The following is a 19398-nucleotide window of genomic DNA, read 5'->3' as shown; positions in this document are numbered from 1 at the left end:
AAACATTTTGCTGATAAAGGGTCTGTATCACTTGCTAGAAGGTAGGGCACAGGAGCTTCCAGACAGCCATGTGGAGAGTTAGCACAGTGTAATTTTTCTGTCAAAGTGAGCAGAGAAACTGCTGCTTAGAAAAATGACTGTTAAACAGCTTGTAAACACATTGCTTAACTATATTTTGCAAAGCTGTAATATTTTTGGAAAATTAGTAGATAATGTGTTTATCATTTTAATGTTCAATTTTGTGTGTGAAGGGACTGACCAAAACAAAACCAACAAAATCCCAAAAAAGTGTGTACGTGATTATTGATACTATATTTTTTCTTTATTAGTTTTATCAACTCTAGTGTTATTAAGAGACTGTTTGCTCTCCCTGTCTCCAGACAATTTAACATGATGGATCACCTGGGGACAGCAGATGCTGAAGAGGACTCTGGCTCACTCACACGCCTGGCTCCTAGCCCTCACAGCGAAGCAGTTGCACATGAGTTTAAGGAGCTCTCACTGCAGCCCAATCAGTACCTGCCTCCTCTCAATGAGCGGAAGAATGGTGAGTGCCCAAGCCACTGCTGTCCTTTTCCCTACACTGTTTAGATGTTTTCTGTGGGAATAATGATGTTTGTTTGATTTCTTCAGATTAATTGACTGTCTTCACTTGCTCTTCCCAAACCACAACATGTACAGTTGAAGTGCTATAGTGTTTGTTATGAAATCTGTCCTGATCAGCTTCATCTGTCATGGTAGCTTGTGAGTCTAACTTTAAAACACCAACTGGAAGAGCTTGAGGCATATAGAATGGAGTTGTTTATATTTTAGAATAGTTTTAAAGCCACAGCTAGTGTATAATAGAAGTATTAATTAAAGATTTTGGAGAATTGTGTTTTTGTCAGACAAAAAGGGACAATTATCAAAACCGGTTTTCTTTCTGCAAAAATAAAATAGAATTGAAGTTTCATATTGTATCTCAGAAAGTTTAATTCACCACATGGTTTAAGGTTGAACAATAAAAGAAAACTAAGATTTACATTTTGGGACACTTTCCAGTATCTTTCCTCATTGTTGACGTTGGCATAGCAACTTAGGAAAAAAAGTGTTTTCACTGTTAACAGTAAAGCATCAGGAAGAATTAGGTCTGAATCAAGGCTTACTTTTATTGGGGAGAAGGTGGGAACTTTTTTGTTTTTTCCTTTGGTGGTGTTTGTATATTTCCTCACATTAATGTCTTCTAATAATGAAGATTTTTTTCTTAGTATTTGAAGTAAACAGTGTACATTGAAATTAAAGTAAATAAAATAATGTGATTTTTGGAAGCTCTTTGTGGCACTTAAAAATTCTGAAATACTTAAGGATTTTTTGTGGAATACTTTTATGCAGGAAACATTACACTTACTGTGAGCTTTGTTAGTGATCCTTTAAACCTTTTGTTTACTTGAATGAGTCTTTTGGCAGCAGTCCAGTAGAGGCTGAATTATTGTAGTATTGTTCTGCATAGTGTTGTTAAGCTGGCTTGCACAAGTTAGTACAGAAACTGTGTTTCAAGCTTTTCCAATGACACTTGAAGTAGTGGGAGACTTAATGCTCTGGTTTGATTTTGTGTACTGTGGAGGTAATCACAGCAGGGTAACAGAATGCCTGGTGGGCCGACAGTCACTTGAAATGTCACTTGCTCTTCTTCCCCTGCCCATTCTGTCCATAGAAATCAGAGTTGTACAACCAAACTAACGTAACAGTTCAGGTGAGCTCAGTATTATTTGGTGGAAGATCTCATGGGTTAGATTAAGACACAGTGGAACTATTGTCCCTTGAGCTGACAGAGGAATACTTATGTGCCAACTCTGAAGAGGTTGTAACTTGCAGTAGAGGAAGCTGGAGGGCAATAGCATCTTAAGCTTATCCAGCCATTTATAACATGCAAGTGCTCACTCCCTAAATAAAGGCAAAAGCAGCAACATATTCTTATCTTCCCAAATGTCTTTTTTCAGACAGATGTTCTTCCATCATAAAAAGTCTGTGAAATACAAATCCTAACCACTTAATGTTTCATATTTTAATAGAGGGACAAGTAATGGACGTTTGCAAGCTGATTCACTTTGTAAGGTTTTTATTGTGAGGCTGAAAGACTTCCACTGAACCATCTCTAAAGCAAAGACTTTATCTGGGGTTAAGAAAAACAAGCGATTTGTAGAAGGTAACCTTGTGTATATATTCAGGTGTAATTACAAAGAATCTCCTTTTGGGGATCTCATATGTTGGTCTGGATAGTCACATTTCTCAGATTCCCCTTTTAAGTGTTTTCTAGTTAATGGCTCTGGGCAATCCTGGGTTAATAATTAAATTAATTTCAGTTTCTCTTTAGTTTGCATATTTCTGCATAATTAGTCAACACATACAGTGCATTGATGATGTAAACTTGTGCCCTGTTTATTGCAGCATGTTATCATCACTGTTCTCTGTTCTCACTTGCCAACACGCTGCAAAAGTTACCTTTTCATTAGCTCTGCTTTTCACACTTGTCACTTGCTAAGTGGACACTGAAGACACCTGTGACTCTAGCAGTCTAATGGCAATTACTGGTGTATAGTCCATATCTGTCATGTGAGCAGTTGGGCTTCTCCCATAAATGGATCTTGAGATACAGAATGCTGTGGCTGAAAAGGCCCTTGGTTTGCATCCCTGCCTGAAGGATGCTAGGTTGTGTACACAGTACTTGCTTTCTTAGTCAAGATGCTGTGTTCTTAGGAAGGACAGTGGTTGGGGGAGGAGAAAAGTGACACAGATGAGGCTCTTCTTTAGGAGCAGGAGTGGTAAGATTGATGACTAGGTGTTGCTTAGATGGACTGCAGTGGAGGAAGAACAACAGTAGCAGGCACCATGGCACGGCTGAAGTACTAGTCAGAACAATATGCTACCCACGCACTGTGCCACAATTTCACAAGCTTCTGTCTGAGAGCCAGGAGGTGGCAAGGGAGGGAAGGATAGGCTGCTGCTGACAGCAGTAAGGTGGACAGGAATGATGCTACTTCCAGCCTTCCAACCTGCTGTTTCAGAGCAAAGGGTGTTGAAGGAATTGCACATGCAGATACCACAAAAAAAAGGAAGCACTGCATGAGCAAACTTTTTTCCATGCTGGAGCAGAGCTTCCCTGGAATTGGTGAGCATACCAGTTTGGCTAGTAGAGGTAGATATGAAGGCCTGAGTGTCAGGAGCCATGCAATCATTGTTTCAAGATACGTGTAAAATGAAAAGGGGCCAGCTTCTATGTTTTGCAGCAATCTTGGCTTTGAAGGGGCTTCTTTAACTATCATGCTGTGCCAGGATCATCTTCTGACAGTGGCTGCTAGTTTGTTAAAAAGAGATGTAAGTTATTCTTGTGCAGTTGCCATCCACAGATGACAGCCTGGCTGTATTGTAAAACGGGTAGATAACTGGTTGGTACCTATATGGGCCACTGACTGTCCTTCAGCACTCTGTAGGCCTGCTGCAGCTCTTTGTCTCTACTAGAAATCATGTCAGATTGTGAGCGCCCATTCTCTATCCTCTGTGTTGTGTGGAGAAACACTTTTATTCCAGCTAATGGAAACTGATGAGTGTCTGCTTCCCTAAACTCTGAAGCAGACTAGACAAGGGATTGCTTTCTAGCTCTCTTCGAGGTTGTATATCTTATACTGGAGAGGGGTAGAAAAGGTTGAGATATGCCTATCACAGCTATCTGATAGATCTTCTGCATCAGAATTGAGCTAATTGAGAAAAGAGCTAGGAGTCTTGAATGTCTTGTCAGGAAAAAAGACTTGGGACAGTAAAAACAAGAATAGTAAAATCTTTATTAGAAGAAATTAGCCAAAAGAAATTAGTGTGTGTGGCTGCAAAGACCTTGAGGCACTGAACTTGTGGGTAGCTTGTGAATTATGATGAAGACACAACACCCCACCCCTAAGCAAAACAAAACTCCCACAATCCCCCTCCAAAAAAAAAACCCAACCAACCAAACAAAAAACCCAAACCAAAACCAAATACTCCAAATGGTGTATATTGAGTTCTCTCAAGGGACTGGCTGAGCCTGCTGGAAGACAAGCAGTTCTAAAAATAACTGAATGAAATCTACATCACACTGAACCTAGTGCTATTACTTAAATAAATTTGATGAACCGAGGGAAATTTTTTGGCATCACAAAGAGTCATGGGTATATTAGTTCGCCTGTTATCTCTTATCTTCTACTCTCATTATGTAGCACTGGTAACGTGCATTCTTGGCATAGCTTTATGGCTTCTGAACAAATTCTTAATCCTCTGTGCAGTTAATAGATTTGAAGCTACAAATTTGATACTGAGGAATCAGGTGAAACTGGGACATCTCCTTGTGTATGTGTAGGACAGGGATTTTTTCCTACTCTTAAGACCTGCAATTAGACATCTTTTTTCCTTTCCAAATGGTACACAGGTAGGTTACTGTGGTTAGAAGTTATTTTCTTGAGAGAACTTGGAGAGATAAAGTGGAAAAAAGAAGGCTAGTGGGAAGAATAGAGAATAACAAATGGAAAACTTAGGGCTAATAAAGAAATAGATTGGCACAGAAAATAATTGAAAATGTCAGCTTGAATTTCTGCAGTTTCTAGTCACGAAGCTGAAAGCAGAGAGATCTGGAAAATGTCATACAGATATTCTGATTACCAATACCTAGAATAACAACAACAAAAAATATCTCCAAAATCTCTAAGTAAGTACATTCCAAAAGACCTACCTAGATACAGAAGTGTACAACTTCTCCAAGTTTAGAATAGAAATGCGTGTGTATGTAGAGTACAGTGTATGTATGTGTGTAAGTAGAAGAACGTTTGCCCAGACTGGTTGTAGCATCTCCATCCATGGAGATATTAAAAATGTGAGCAGGCATTTTTAATATCCTGTCCAGCTGACCGTGTGTGAGCAGAGGGTTGGCCTAGGTGATCTCAAAAGGTTGCTTCCAGCCACAGTGTTCTGTGATTTGTCTTTCCTGTAATGTTTTAATTGTCTGTGGAACATCCAGTACAAACATTCTATTAAACAATTCTTTGTAAGAACACGAAGTATATTGTAATTAATATATATATTTATTTCTGTGATTATGGAGGGGTTAGGAATTATTTTGGGTGCTGTGAGTTTGTTTTGTGGAGTTTGGTTTTGGGGTTTTGTTTTCCTGAGTTTGGGCTTGGTTGGTTTGTTTGTTTTTTAATAAACAGTATCAGTAGAAAAAGGAAACATCTTTTAACATGTGGAGTTTTTGGTCTCCCTGTAAATATTTTAATTTTGTCTTATCTGTTGTGAGATGAGAGCAAACTTCAGTAGGTACTGATTTCCCAGGAAGTCTGTCTTTGTCATTGGTACTGCCAGTTCCCACAATCCTAGCATTCCCAGGGCATCAGTCAGTGTCTACAAGGAACAATTTTCAAATATGAAAGCATGTGAAAAGACATACAGGCCAAAACTCAGAGCTCTCTAGGGACTGTGACCTCTTAAATGAAATATATTCTGACATTTTCACAGGCTACATGAAAGAATTCCAGCAGGGTCATTCCATTTGGTAAACTTCTAAACAAACATTCCATCATTTTAGTTTGATTTATAGATTATTATTTTTTTTAATTATCTACTTATTGTGAAGAGATTAACATGGGAGACATGACCTGTGACTAACTCAATTTAAGGCATCTGGTATATATGAAAAGATCCTGTTAGAGGGCTTGGCATTTGAGTGGTTGCAGGAGATATGGAAAGTATGTTTTCCTTTAAAGAGCCTTCTTGATCAAACTGTCTTATTCTGACTTTTTTTCTCCTTGAAATTCCTTGTGGATAACTAAATGCATAGCTAGAAAAAAAAGTTGAGTTAATTTGAAATTCCACTGTATAATTGTTTTAAATCATTAGAACTAAATCCTAGCTGCATATGTTACTGTTGAAATGTTGTGATACAGCCACTACAAGGCAACGTAGGCAAACAGAACTGGTCACTGATGGGCACCAGGCACTACTTACTATATGCACCCTCAGCACATCATAGGTAGCATGGTAGATGACCAAATATTGTTATCTTATTTTTATTTATATTCATATTTTAATTTTATATATGTACATGTATATTATATATACACATATATATTATACATACATGTGTTTATATATATGTGTATAGATGCAGATCACATGTGTGCAGTTCATCACATGTTTTTATTTATGGTATATACATTTAAAAATACTGATTTATTCATATGCATATATGGGCAAGGCTGAATGGTAGGGAAGTTTTTCATTTAAAGAGTGTACACTACCAATATATGTCCTCTCTTGAAAGGAACTTGTGCAAGCTTTAGTGGGACAAGTAGAACATGCAGACTTCTACACTTAGTATTGCTGTAAGTGTTTGGGATTTTTCTGGGGAGAGTAGCTGAGGTAGATAGTGACCACAAGTAATGTTGTCTGGGTCTTTGTTACTACAGTGGAGGAGAATATAAGCAGAAGTCTCCTATCCTTCTGATATAATTCCTTAGTCACAGTGCTGTTTCAAAACTTATGCAAATGTTTCATTTTTGAAAAGGAAATTAGACACACTTGGTGTTCTACTATCAAAAGAATATGAAGATAAGAGACCTGAACATTTTGGGATTTGTATATTTATCTTTGGGGCAGGGAGAATGAACAAAAAAAAAAAAGCCAAGATTAAATAAATGAGTAATTAAGCTTCTTTTCTCCCACTTTAAAATCTTGTGGTGGTGAAATATATTAAATGCCCAGGGCTATTTTGGGCATTTGGGTTTTGGTGGTAGTGTTGGTTTTTTGGTTTGGTTTGGTTTGGTTTTTTTTTTCCCAGAGTTTAAATTCATCTATAGGCCTTGGAGATTTTTTTTGTGGACTTGCAAAGGAATGAGCTCCATATGATGTGAAGAGTTGGAATGTACTGTTAAAGCAATTGTTGCTTAGTTACTCCATGTTTAATGAGGTTGTAAAGTTGCTCACAGTGATCTCACTCAGCAGATCACTGATACTTAATAAGATAATGGGTCTATTCTGAATAGCAGACAATGTAGCCCTGTGGAGGCTACAATGTTGCTCTATTGTTTTCTCTTGTACATGAGTTTGGCAAATATCTATCAGGTGCTTCCTCTTTTTAAATAATGCTTTTTCTGTAGGTTGAAAGATGGCAGAACATTTGGAAGTCTCTGTTGCAGAGGGATGGAAAGAAAAAACATTGATTACTTTAGATTAAAAGCAAAGATGTTTATGAAAAACTTGTGCAGTACAGGGGTCTTACATGAGATGTTACTGGATTCTGGTTTATGGAACTGAAAGGGATGTTCCATTCTGAAGCCTTTTTTCTTCCTTTCACCCACTTGTATACAATAGGTACAACTGAAATTTAAATGAGGCAGCCTTCTGAAGATGATATGAATTCCAACAGATTTACTTTTTATTGAAACAAAAAGCTTGTTGTGTATCTTTTACTTCAGCTTCTGGCTTTGACACACTGATGCAGTTTGTAATTGGATGTAAACCTATAATTGAAAGATACAACGTGAACTGCTTAAGATTTTCTTTTAGCTGAAAAAGATACTTCTGGTTTGTTGTTTGATACAAACTAGCGTTTCAGCCACAGTTTTGTTTCTAGCTTATTACAGGTTCCTCTGAGATCCTCAATGTCATTTAGCTACTGGTACTGTTAAAAATAGCTCTTTGGAAACAGGTCCATGTTCAAGTCAGAGGTTGTACATCCAGTGCTTACTTTGGAAATTAGTAGTTCTCTTTCTTTTATTACAAAGCCTTCTGTATTTAAATTTACAGTCAGCAACAGAAAGATAAAAATTTAGCAATTTGAGTAAGATTTTTGGCCTGTTTTTTAATAATGCCATCAATTTTAAGTGATAATTGAATTCCACCTGCCTTTTAGAAACTGAACAAAAGCATTTCAAACTGAATGGAGTTGAAATACCCCCAGGCTTTTTTTGTATATATTTTATATTTTGTGGGTTGCCTTCTATTTACTGTGTGGCTGCTAAAATAAAGGAAAGTAGTCAAAGAACAAACAAGTTGGTATTGTTTCACTAATACTTATTATAAAGAATTTTTCAAGACAGATACCACCATCCTAATGTAGGAAATGTGTTTAAGGAATCAACATGCTTTTGGTGGCTGATTACAGGAGCTTAAAAAATTACTGAACAAACCCAATTTTCTTCTTTCAAGGTATATTTTCTTCCTCTTCAGCTGTTATGTCTGCCCCTGCCCTAACTTTTCAATATCATATCACTTTTGTTGGCAACTACAATGTTGGGTTACGTGGAAAATACACAGCTTTATTTTGACCACCTCTTGTAGTCTGCATAAGATTTTAATCATTCCTGTTTTCCATAAATTCTATGATTCCTGCTTTTCTTCATGAAGTTATTTGTGAATTAGTGTTGAGATTTTGATCAAACTTCTTAAAGACATTTTAAAACATTAATCTGGATTTTATCTTGTATTGAACTGGGAGGTGAATTTGAAGCAAAATATTCAAATAAATGCAAATGGCTGAAGCATAAGCATATTTGTTTGTGTGAATTCTGCTGTGGAGTGGATAGCGGGATGTCCATGCTAGTAAAGCTCGTCTTTCTGAGCAGGTGAGAGACACTCATGAAGGCTTGAACTGCTGTGACTCAACTGCTGTTACTGTGATCCAGCATTCACTTGTGCACTGGACACTCTTAATTCCTATAAACCACTACAGACAAAAAGGGATGCACAGAACTACCGTCAGAACTATGGCATTGGATACAAAATGTATTACTCCTTGGGTTCTTCAGTTACACACTTCCTTATTAGTGTGTTTATTTTTTGCATTTCAGAATACTCTGTTCTCTGAATCATTTTGAAATTGCTTCAGACCAAAGTACATTTTTTTTTCAGAAAGTGTGTGAAGTGCACTGTAGCCTGCCCATAAAACAAGTTCTGCTGTTACATGTTGTTATACTGTTAGAATTTAATTAACCCCTCCAAACTGTTAACGTCTGTGGTACAAGAAAAATATGCGCTTATAATCTAGTATATCCAAAACTGTGTAAGATTCTCCATATAAATTTCATACAGGTTTCTTAAGTAGCATGTGTTCTGTTTGTCTGCATTAGGTTTTTTTTTTTCTGAATGTGTGGATTTTCTCAGCAGCGTTCTGACTGCAGACAGGGAGTAGGTTCATTTGATTTATGAAGGAGTTCTTCACAGTAATTTTTTCTTGCGTTCAGTAAAAATCACTGCAAAAGCAAACGTTTCGGAATGGGCTATAAATTGTATTTCAGGTGAATCTAAGCTGATAACTTTTATACAATTATATGCAAACAACGAATCTTTAGGCTGGGAGAGCTGCCTCAATTTATTCTGCAAAAGCCTTTGTTTTTGGGTTTTTTTTGCCTGTATTTTCAGCTTCTTAGATGTCAAGAAGTTGACACAGCCTATTAAACTCACGTCTCCTTTGAATCTGCAGTTCTGAGTAGATGTAGGTCTCCCTTCTCACAGCATTAGGAAGGCAGGGAGAAGCTTTCAAGTGCTGCTGGCTGTCAGGTAGCCCCACACCCTATGGTATTGATTGCTTGCCCAGGAGTGCACTGTAAAGGTGAAGAGTTGGTGTTGAGTGATTGCCCTGTAGAAAGATCCAAAGAGGCAAGATGTTTGGGTTTTTTCCTAGTTTCCAATTTTAAAAGTTCTCCATTGGGTGTTTGTTATTGTGTATTGTTCTTTTAAAATCTGATGCCGCAGAATTGGAACAGTTTTTCTGAGTGGAGATGTCCTTTATAATTTCAGGCTGAAGGATTTAAAATATGAGGTAGAGGTGTAGAAAATGTATGTAATGGTCGCATCTTTAGGCCAAAGAGAAGGGAAAATACACCTTCTGGAGTTACTTGTTGACATGTAGCAACTACTTGAAATTATGTACAGGTTTTGTTCTCTGAGAACGTGAAATGCAAGCTAGTCTGCTCTTCCCTTGTGGCCAATGCCAAAGAATTAGAGAGGATCCATTTCCCCAAAATCTTCCAGGTTGACACTGAAGTTGATGACTCATGTAAGATAAATGGGGTATGCTAGAGAGAACAGCAGATCAGAAGCTGTGGGAGGAAATACTCCAAAAACTGCGGGGAATGACATGCATAACTGTAATGCAAAAAAGGAAAATATATTTACGAGGAACAGAATTTCTCTTTATACCACAAGCAAAGACATGGAAATAAATAATCCTTGGTCTTCCCATTTCACTCTGCTAAGTAAACATCTCCAAAACAAGACCTGAAGCTAGAGCAGGTGGGAAGTGTCCTCCACCTAACTTTTTCAAATGCTGATGTACAGCTTTGCTTACTGGTGAAACTTAATGGGTAATGAATATGCCGGTCAGGCAAAAATAAAGTATTTCTGCTGCCTGCAGCAGTGTTCAGAGTCGTGGGGGAAGGGAGGAGGAAGAGAAAAAGGGGAGAGAGTCCTCAGCAGTAGTTTGTCATAGGTATCAGCTTGTGCTGCTCCTTCAGCAACTGCTGGATTTATTTTTAACTGCTTGACTCATGCTTTGTCAGATGATTGACCGTTAAGCTGCATAGTGAAACACGAATGTGCAGAGGAAGCAAGCGTAACTAAAGGAAAAGGGGGAGTGGTTGTCTGGGAAGAGAGGTGGGATTTGGGAGTTCTGGTTCACATGCTCTGTGCCCGCTGTTTGAGCGAGTTACAGGCTCCAAAGCAGACTGAGCATACTGCAGGTCAGCCTAGAAAGTGAAGGATGATGGCTGCTTCTCACTGCATAAAGGCACAATTGCTCCTTCATTAGGAGAAAAGACCTGGCAGCAGTCACCAGGACAGCAGTGTACTGCTTGGTGAAAAATCTTTTTTTTTTTTCTATGCTGGATGTTGCCATTCTAAAGGATTCTCATCATGATTGATAGCTCCAAGAAGCAGCAACAGGGCTTTTCTGAGATTCTACCTGCAGGAGATGTTAAGCCGCTGAAGGAGAAGGAATGCCTTGAGGTGAACAGCCAGAAAAGTCTCAAGGAAGGTCAGTCACTTGCTGGTTGGGGGACAAAAAATGCAGAAGCACTGGGCAGATTCAGTTCACTAGCATTTGTGGTATAATGCTGTACATCAGGAAGAGTTTTTGTACATTATATGTGATATTGTTTTCCCACCTAAAAAATTGTCTAAAAGCTAAATTTAGAATTTATGTGATTCTGATTAAAATGCTGATGGTAACAGCTTGACAGAAGTTGTAGTATGAAGCAAAAAGAATTATTAACTACTCTTTTCAGAATAGCTTTTAGTGTTGAATTCATAAAGTACTCTGAAATTGTCCTGTAAATATTCCACAAAAAGCTGCAAAATGTCACTATGGAAATAAAGACAATGAAATAAATGTCATTAAATGACACTATTAAAATTAAAACCCCAACAAATCTTTAGTTTTAGACACATATTACTACCTCGTTTTCAAGAGTGCTTTTCTCAGCTACTTTCTCTAGATTTCCCCTCATACTTTAGATTTGACTCTGCTTTCCAGATGTATGCTCTTAAAATTACATTATGTCTTCTTAAATGATTGTTCCTAGACTATGCATTAAATTTATGCAATGCACAAGGAATAGTTTGTAACATAGTAGTACTCTGGGGATATGTGGGGCGTTATTTCAAGCTAACAAATGGTACTATACCAGATTCATTTAAAGTAGTATTTGTTAGGCTGTGGCAAATACTGTTGAGAGATAGATGTTGTCTTACTCCTTGTAACTGGAGGTATTTTAGCTAGATTGTCTTAAGAAAGAGAAGAACAAGATCTCCTGAGGTCAGCTGCCAGCCCAGTGCAGAACAGTTTGTTAAGTGGTCTGTGTTAATGGACCAGACTCTTTGCTGTTCAAAACTCTTAACTCCAGCTTCTTAATCACAAACAAACTGCATTTGTAGTAGACAAGATTCCTTTTTTTCCTTTTACAGCACTCTGCTTTGGCTTTTGCTCCAGACATTTATGGATTGTCTGGCGATTCAAAGTTTTCTTCCCTGGTGTTGTGACAAAACTGCTGCTTTGTCCCCATGTATGTGACAACATTTCTCAGTTTAAATGCTGGGTTCGTTTTGGGTTTAAATTTGGATCTTAAATATTTAAAATAGCAAAAAGGTATCCCATGTTCATTACTGAATTCAGTAACTGACGTTTTATTTTAAAAACCCCTTCACTTAGTTCTAAGTTAGGGCTAGCAAAAGCACTGACTTTTAGATATTGGACTGATACCAGAAGTTTCCTGATTGGAAAGATGCATGTGGCTGTGATCATAAAAGTTCTGTTTACAAGAGGAAAATTACTGACTAAAAGACAGTAATTGAAGAGAAAGAGCCAGCAGTGGCCTCTTTTTCATGGTGTTTGCCTTGCAACTCCATGGGCCCAGATACACCTGCTTCTGCTACTGCTGAACCTCTGTGGGGCAACAAGAACAAAGCAAGGAAGTTGAGAGGGACAGAGAAATAAGCATACTGTTGTAAAAATACTGTGAGAAAAAGAAAAAACCCAACAAACTAATTAATCTAAGCTGCCAAGAAATAAAGGGGAGAAAGATGTGAAAAAACCAGCATGGTGGATAGTGTAGGTGGGCTAATAAGTAACCACAGTGATCATTGTCTTCAGCCTTTGAATACATCAGTTATGTAGAAAGTGGCTGAAGGAATGTACATTACAGTAATGATGGTCTGTCAGAGTAGCAACAAACCTGCAAATATGGGACACTCTTCCAGTCTAAATTCATTAATGGTTTAGATTTTAAATTATTCAGTGCATAAAAGGAGATATAATTGTTTTCCACAATCACTATCTTTGTTTCCTTTTCTCTGTTTTATTACCTGTTCTCCATTTTCACTTTTCCTCAGTGAATATTGCTTATCCTTTTCTCTCTCCTCAGTTTGGCAACCTAATGATTAAATTAATGAACCTCTTTTTTAGAGTACAAATGACTACAAAATCTTCTCTTCCAGCCTTTCCTATTTCTAAACCGTAGAAAAAGCAAGTTTTTTCTTTCTTGTAGTATATAGAATGAATTACTGGAAACACTGCAAATCTGTTTGATTTGCATCTAGAGAGACTAAAACAGAGCTTCAGCTTTTCAGTTTATAACGCTACAAAATGTGTAGGTCAGATATTTTGTAGGTTTATAAAAATTCAATTGCAGTTGTTAGTTTCATCCTATTTAAATAACACTATATGGAACATGAAAACACTTCTTATTTTATGGAAGAGTATATTCTAAATTAGCTACTGTGATTCTGTCTGGGTTTTTTTTCTCCTTTCTTTATCCTTTAATTCAAACAATGATGTGACTGAATTTGCGACTTGAATCATTAACCCTTTTTTTGTTAGGACACAGAAATACTCATGAAAACCATCTGTGAATGGTTAAATTAAACCTGCAAAAACTAAAAATGTGATTCTGTTGGCAAACTCACATGAAATATGTAAAGACAAAGTAATTCAGAAGGTGCTACAGCCTTTGCTTTTTAATTCAGTTTGCACAGGTTTTGATAAATCTAAAAATATTGAGGCAGCACAGTGTGCTTATTTCAGCAATTAATAGTTTATGAAAATTGTAAGTTGCGGTTCTTTTTCTACTTACAGAGATTTCTTAGGTGCTTGCTGGAAATGTCTTCATGATTTCTGGTTAATAGATTACCACATTTAGTCAGGAAGGATTTCTTCCTTTCCTCTTTTGCAATCAAATCAGTACTGCAGGAGAATTGTTTATTCAACAGATTTCCTGCCATTGCTGGCATGTTGAGTACTGGTGATACGCTTGACCTCTGCTGCTCTCCCGCGGTGGCATGTTAGACCTAAAGTTTCTGATGTTGATTTGCTGGGGTTGGTTTGGGGGTTTTATTTTTTAAAAAAGAAAATATTCACATTTTGTTATATAGTGCTTAGAGGTGTTTTTATGCTGTCTGTTAGGTAGGTTTCTTAAGACACATCTTATACAAAACATGGTAATCCCACTGTAATAAGCAGATGTTTAAATACTTTGATAAACCAAGGCCACAATGTATGACATTGATTTTGTGTGTAATGTGTATGCAGTTAGCAGATAGAGTCTCACCTAGAGTTTTAATGAAACTTGCTTGGCAATTTCAAGACTTCTTAAAGGTTATATAAAAGTTAGAATTAAGAACACTGCTGCCAAAAATTGGTGAGTCTCATCCACTGCCTGTTTACTGCCAGCCTTGTTCTTGTGTTGGCATTAGTAAGTATGCAGCCCTGAAGCAAGGAGGACCAGTGAACAAATATTACTGAGAACTACTTATTTCAGGAGTGTTGATATTCAGCCAGAGCAGAGCCACTAACCTGACAGACTGCATCTTTACAATGATAATGCAACAGAAGCAGCTGACATTGGAGGGAAGAAGAAGATCATTGTTATTTTTCATCAGTAACCTTATCTTAGATCACATTAAGTCATGAAGTCGCACTCTGAAACCACTCTCTGTTTTGCTGCTATGCTGGAGCCTTTCACAACGTAACCAACAAAATATGTATGTACTTGAGCCTTTCTGATGCAAAGTTCTTCTTAATGCAGCAATTTCCCTGTCACTGTAGGCAACCTGATTCATCCACTGAGCAACCATCTGCAAAAATGTGATGTTGTTGTCTACATAGCAGAGTTGATACAATGCCATTGTCTACATCTCAGCTGGCAATCAGGCATCTTAGTACCTTCCTCAGTGTTTTGAATTAATTTGTAATCTCGTGAGTTGGAGGGTCTGCCTGGGTATGCATTTTGTTTGCTGGCTCTGCAGTGCCTAAGCGAAGCATGGAAAATGGAAGTAATACCGTCTAGAGAGGGCTTGGCTGGAAATCATCTGTCATCATTCAATGTAATATGCCCCAACATATCACAAAGCAAGTCTGTAGTAGATGTAGAATTGAAACCCAGGTTTCATGAGTCTCTTGACAGAACACTTCTTGGTTGATAGTATTGAGGAAATGCAGATTATTAAAAAAAAAAATCACAAGACTGCATGAAACAGAGGAATACTGCAGATCTAGGAAATCTTGTTACTCTTAATATACTTACGGGATGGAATTTTACAGAATACTTGAAATGTAAGCTCTAGTTTATTCAGACCTTCCACACAAGATGGTTATGATTTTTCTCATTTTCAGGATATGAATAGAATTGTGAAAAGTATAGATTTTGCCTTTTACATGTACATGCAGCAGACATTCTGGTAATCTGTTTGAAGGCCTGTTCTGGCTTGTTTCTAAGCAACATGCTCCATAGCAGTAAGATACAATACAGATTGTCCTATATCCCAGTCATTTAAACTGCTCGACTCATGATACTGTTATACTTTATATTTTTGTTTCAAATGTTTACATTCAGCTATCTTTCCCATCTAGGTTTTCATTTTCTGGTTTCAGTATGACTCTGTTACTTTTGGAAACAGTTATGTGTACATTATTGCTGGCTTACAGACAAATGCTTTACATCTCATTGGTGTAGTTTAAAAGCTCTGGAGGTCCCTGCAGGGACCTGCAGAATTCTGAAGAGATTGTCAGAAATGACCCTCAATAGTCTCCACTCACATGCTTTACATTTATCCAGAACATTTCTAAGCTGAAATGAAAGTATGACTGAATACTTGCCTAAAATGAGTATGCATCAAAGGCTGTTTCACTTTTCTTAATTATTTTGACTATAGTCCTAGCAGAAAAATCACATACACAATAATGGAAAAAGTATATTTTATATACTTTTAAATTATAGAAAAATAAGCAAGGTATTGTTTTATAAAAACAAGTGAATATAAGTAAAATATTTTCTTTTTTAAATTATACCCTGGCATACGTGAAAGTTTTGAAGACTGAACCAAACGTAACATATTTCACTCGTATTTCGATGATGTCTTGATTTCTTTAATGATCATTTTTTTTGTTTTGTTTTAAAATTGAGACTATTTAACATACTGTATCACTCTCTTCAGGCAGGGAGAGTACCCACACTCTCCCAGGTACTTGTGGGAGGCAAGTACCACAATTTTATCTTTAAAATGCTGTACAACTTATTTAGAATCACTTCAAACAAACCACAGGTACCTAAATATTTTTACAGCTTTTCCCTCTCCTTCCTTCCTTCCTTCCTTCCTTCCTTCTTTGGCATGCCATGTAAATGAAAACAAATGTCTGACTCTGAACACATGGAATTAGGATTGTCAGGTGTAAACTACCTATCATATCCCATGTTCTACCATACCATATTCTACTTTCCTGGAATTTTACCTTGCACACCATCTGCTCTGTCTTACACTTACTATACAAAACATTTAGATCATTATATTTTTCTTATTTTTCACATAACAAATATCAGTTGAAAAGATCAACCATTTTTTTCTTAATAAAGCATTTAATGGATTATAGAGCACAACACACCCCATACAGAGTTGAGGCAGAAACAATCACAACTCTGGAGAAAGCAAAACATCCATCTCTGGATGGGAAGAGCCACAGAGTTACATATTTGGTCCTTCATTTCTGAAGTTCTGTAACTCTCCCTGTGCTGTGCATTTGATCCAGAATGCTTCTCCAAAGCTGATAATCACTTGTATGGTCTGCCTACCGTTTTACTGCTTGCCATGTACCGTTTTACTGCCATCCTGCTGTTTGTGTCCTTGTATTATATATGGTGTGGTCCTGATGCCAAAAGACTAATTCCAAATTACTTCAGATCAAGGATACAGGAGCACAGTTCATCCACAGCAGTGCTTCATTGCAACTGGAACATTGCTTTGTTTCAACCTCAAAATGTTAGAGACGTCAGCTGCATAAAGCTGTTTTAAGCTGGCAGAAAGAAATGGAGTCTTTGCTGTGTAACAGCTCTTAATTTAAAGGAAAGGGCCCTGTTTCCACACTGTCTGTTTCCATGGCAGCCAGCCTAGCAGCTTGCACCACAGTTTCTACTGTTCTTGGAAATTTCCAAGGGAGTATGCAGGAATGTTGGGCATTACATTTTCCCTTTTCTACGTACAGTTTTAAGGGCTTACATAGCTAATATCCACTGGATTTTAACTTTGGAAGAAATAATGAGATGATTACATATGGAAATTTAAAAAACATTGAATCATTATTTTTCTTCTTAGTGTCATGTAAAAGAATTGCATGGTATCTCATGAACCTCTTTTTGAGGTTTCACCTGTCTAATTCTTAAAAGACAACAACTATTTTCTGTTTCATTTTACATTTCATATAAATATAATTTAAATTTGATGTAGAATTATTAGTGCTGAAACTATGCACAGTACAAGTTCTGGTTTTTTTCAAGGCAAGAAGCAGTGGTGAAAGCTTGTCAATCAGTGTAGATAGCATTGTTCCCGCAGGACAACTACCCATTTATTTTTGGCCTCTTTACATTCCAGTGCTTGTGATTATATAGTACTACTTTGAGATTTCTTTTCCATAGGATACAAATTACAGATCTGTAACAGAAATCAGTTTCTCAATTTTGATGTAGCTGTTTTTTCTAAGTGATTTAGTAATACACTTTTTACTTTCATGTATTCTACCGTTCACAATGAGTAAGACTTGACTGGGCTGCTTTAGGTTTTTTATCTTTCACAGTCTTACAGAGAATGGGATGTGTACTTGCTTAAGTGCCTATTTGTGCCAGCTTTCCTGTATCCAAACCAGCACAGCCTTCAGCAAGCTGTTAAGAACCTGCTTATTTTGATTATTCTTAATATTTATGCCCCTTTAGGGCATAGTGTATGTCAACCTGAACAGTATCCACTGTTTGAAAACACAGGCTGTGAACTTCATAGAATTCACTGCTACACAGAAATGTTTCAAAATGATAAAGCGCATTGGCTAACAGATGGTGCATGATTTTTGCACCATCATGTCCGTTCCATTCCATTTAGAAGTGGATAAGAGCTATCTGTTCAACACAGCGTTTGATTAAGTAGCACCCCATGGAGAATTATCCCTTCCACAGATTCCACACTGCTTTGTCTGTAAATAGTTCTTTGTAGTAAAGAAAAAAACAACAAACATCTGCACTTCCCCACCAAAACAAACACCCAAACCAGTAGAATAGTCAAGTATAAATTTGGCTAATACCTCAGTGGTTTTTAAGATTTCTTGGAATCTGTGTCCTCTTATCCATCCTTACTATATTTACCTCTTTATGTGTTACTGAGTGTTCTAGTAATCTTCTGCTATATAGATTTATATATATGTAAGAAAGTCTGTATTATTTTAATTATACTAGATCTAAATCAACCTGTACTCTATTCTACAGAGTTTCTCACTGAAACAGATCAGCAATTCTTTGCCTAAAGTGCAAAGCTGTGCACCATTCTCACATCACTCATTCTTACCTTTGAAAATAATGTAATCATAGTTTCCTTACTGAAAACTTGTGATTTAGTTTCTGTGACTCCTGTCCTCCATTTTTTTCTGTCTGTTCTTTGAGCTGCTTTTTGTGGCTCCCCATTTCCTTTTGAGCTTTTCACAAACCTCCTTCCTATTCCCTTCCTTTATACCATGCCCACTTCAGGTCTATCTTCAGCATAAAGATACAAGTCTCTAACTTCTTTATGGTCAGTTGTAGGACTCAGTCTTTCTACCTACAATGACCATATAATGGTCATTACTGGCTATAGTGTGACCATTGAGTCCATCATCAGTAAATTTGCAGATGACACCAAGCTGGGAGCAGATGTTGATCTGTTAGAAGGTAGAAGGGCTCTGCAGAGGGACTTTGACAGGCTGGACATATGGGCAGAGTCCAACAGGATGGCATTCAACAAATCCAAGTGCTGGGTGCTCCACTTTGGCCACAACAACCCCATGCAGAGCTACAGGCTGGGGTCAGAGTGGCTGGAGAGCAGCCAGGTGGAAAGGGACCTGGGGGTACTGGTTGACAGCTGCCTGAACATGAGCCAGCAGTGTGCCCAGGTGGCCAAGAGAGCCAATGGCATCCTGGCCTGCATCAGGAATAGTGTGGCCAGCAGGAGCAGGGAGGTCATTGTACCCCTGTACACAGCACTGGTTAGGCCACACCTTGAGTCCTGTGTCCAGTTCTGGGCCCCTCAGTTTAGGAAAGATGTTGAATTGCTGGAGCATGTCCAGAGAAGGGCAACGAGGCTGGGGAGAGGCCTTGAGCACAAGCCCTATGAGGAGAGGCTGAGGGAGCTGGGACTGTTGAGCCTGGAGAAGAGGAGGCTCAGGGGTGACCTCATTGCTGTCTACAACTACCTGAAGGGAGGTTGTGGCCAGGAGGGGTTTGGTCTCTTCTCCCAGGCAACCAGCACCAGAACAAGAGGACACAGTCTCAAGCTGCACCAGGGGAGGTTTAGGCTGGAGGTGAGGAGAAAGTTCTTCACAGAGAGAGTGGTTGGCCA

The 19398-nt window shown here is 37.8% G+C and overlaps 1 protein-coding gene across 2 annotated transcripts in view; it reads left to right on the top strand.

The window, feature by feature from the left end:
- Positions 1–393: 393 nt before the first annotated feature.
- MRTFB (myocardin related transcription factor B) overlaps positions 394–19398 on the top strand; it is a 50310-nt gene continuing 31305 nt past the window's right edge. Inside the window, exon 1 of one of the 2 annotated variants that reach the window (XM_054391353.1) lies at positions 394–547. In XM_054391353.1, the coding sequence (XP_054247328.1) occupies positions 394–547 (154 nt within the window). Of the gene's footprint in view, positions 548–10911; positions 11033–19398 lie in introns of those variants that run through there. The other variant, XM_054391354.1, reaches the window with a different exon arrangement.

This window comes from Indicator indicator, chromosome 22 (genome assembly GCF_027791375.1).
Source record: "Indicator indicator isolate 239-I01 chromosome 22, UM_Iind_1.1, whole genome shotgun sequence".
NCBI classification, from domain to species: domain Eukaryota; kingdom Metazoa; phylum Chordata; class Aves; order Piciformes; family Indicatoridae; genus Indicator; species Indicator indicator.
This window is presented reverse-complemented; position numbering and strand designations above follow the sequence as displayed.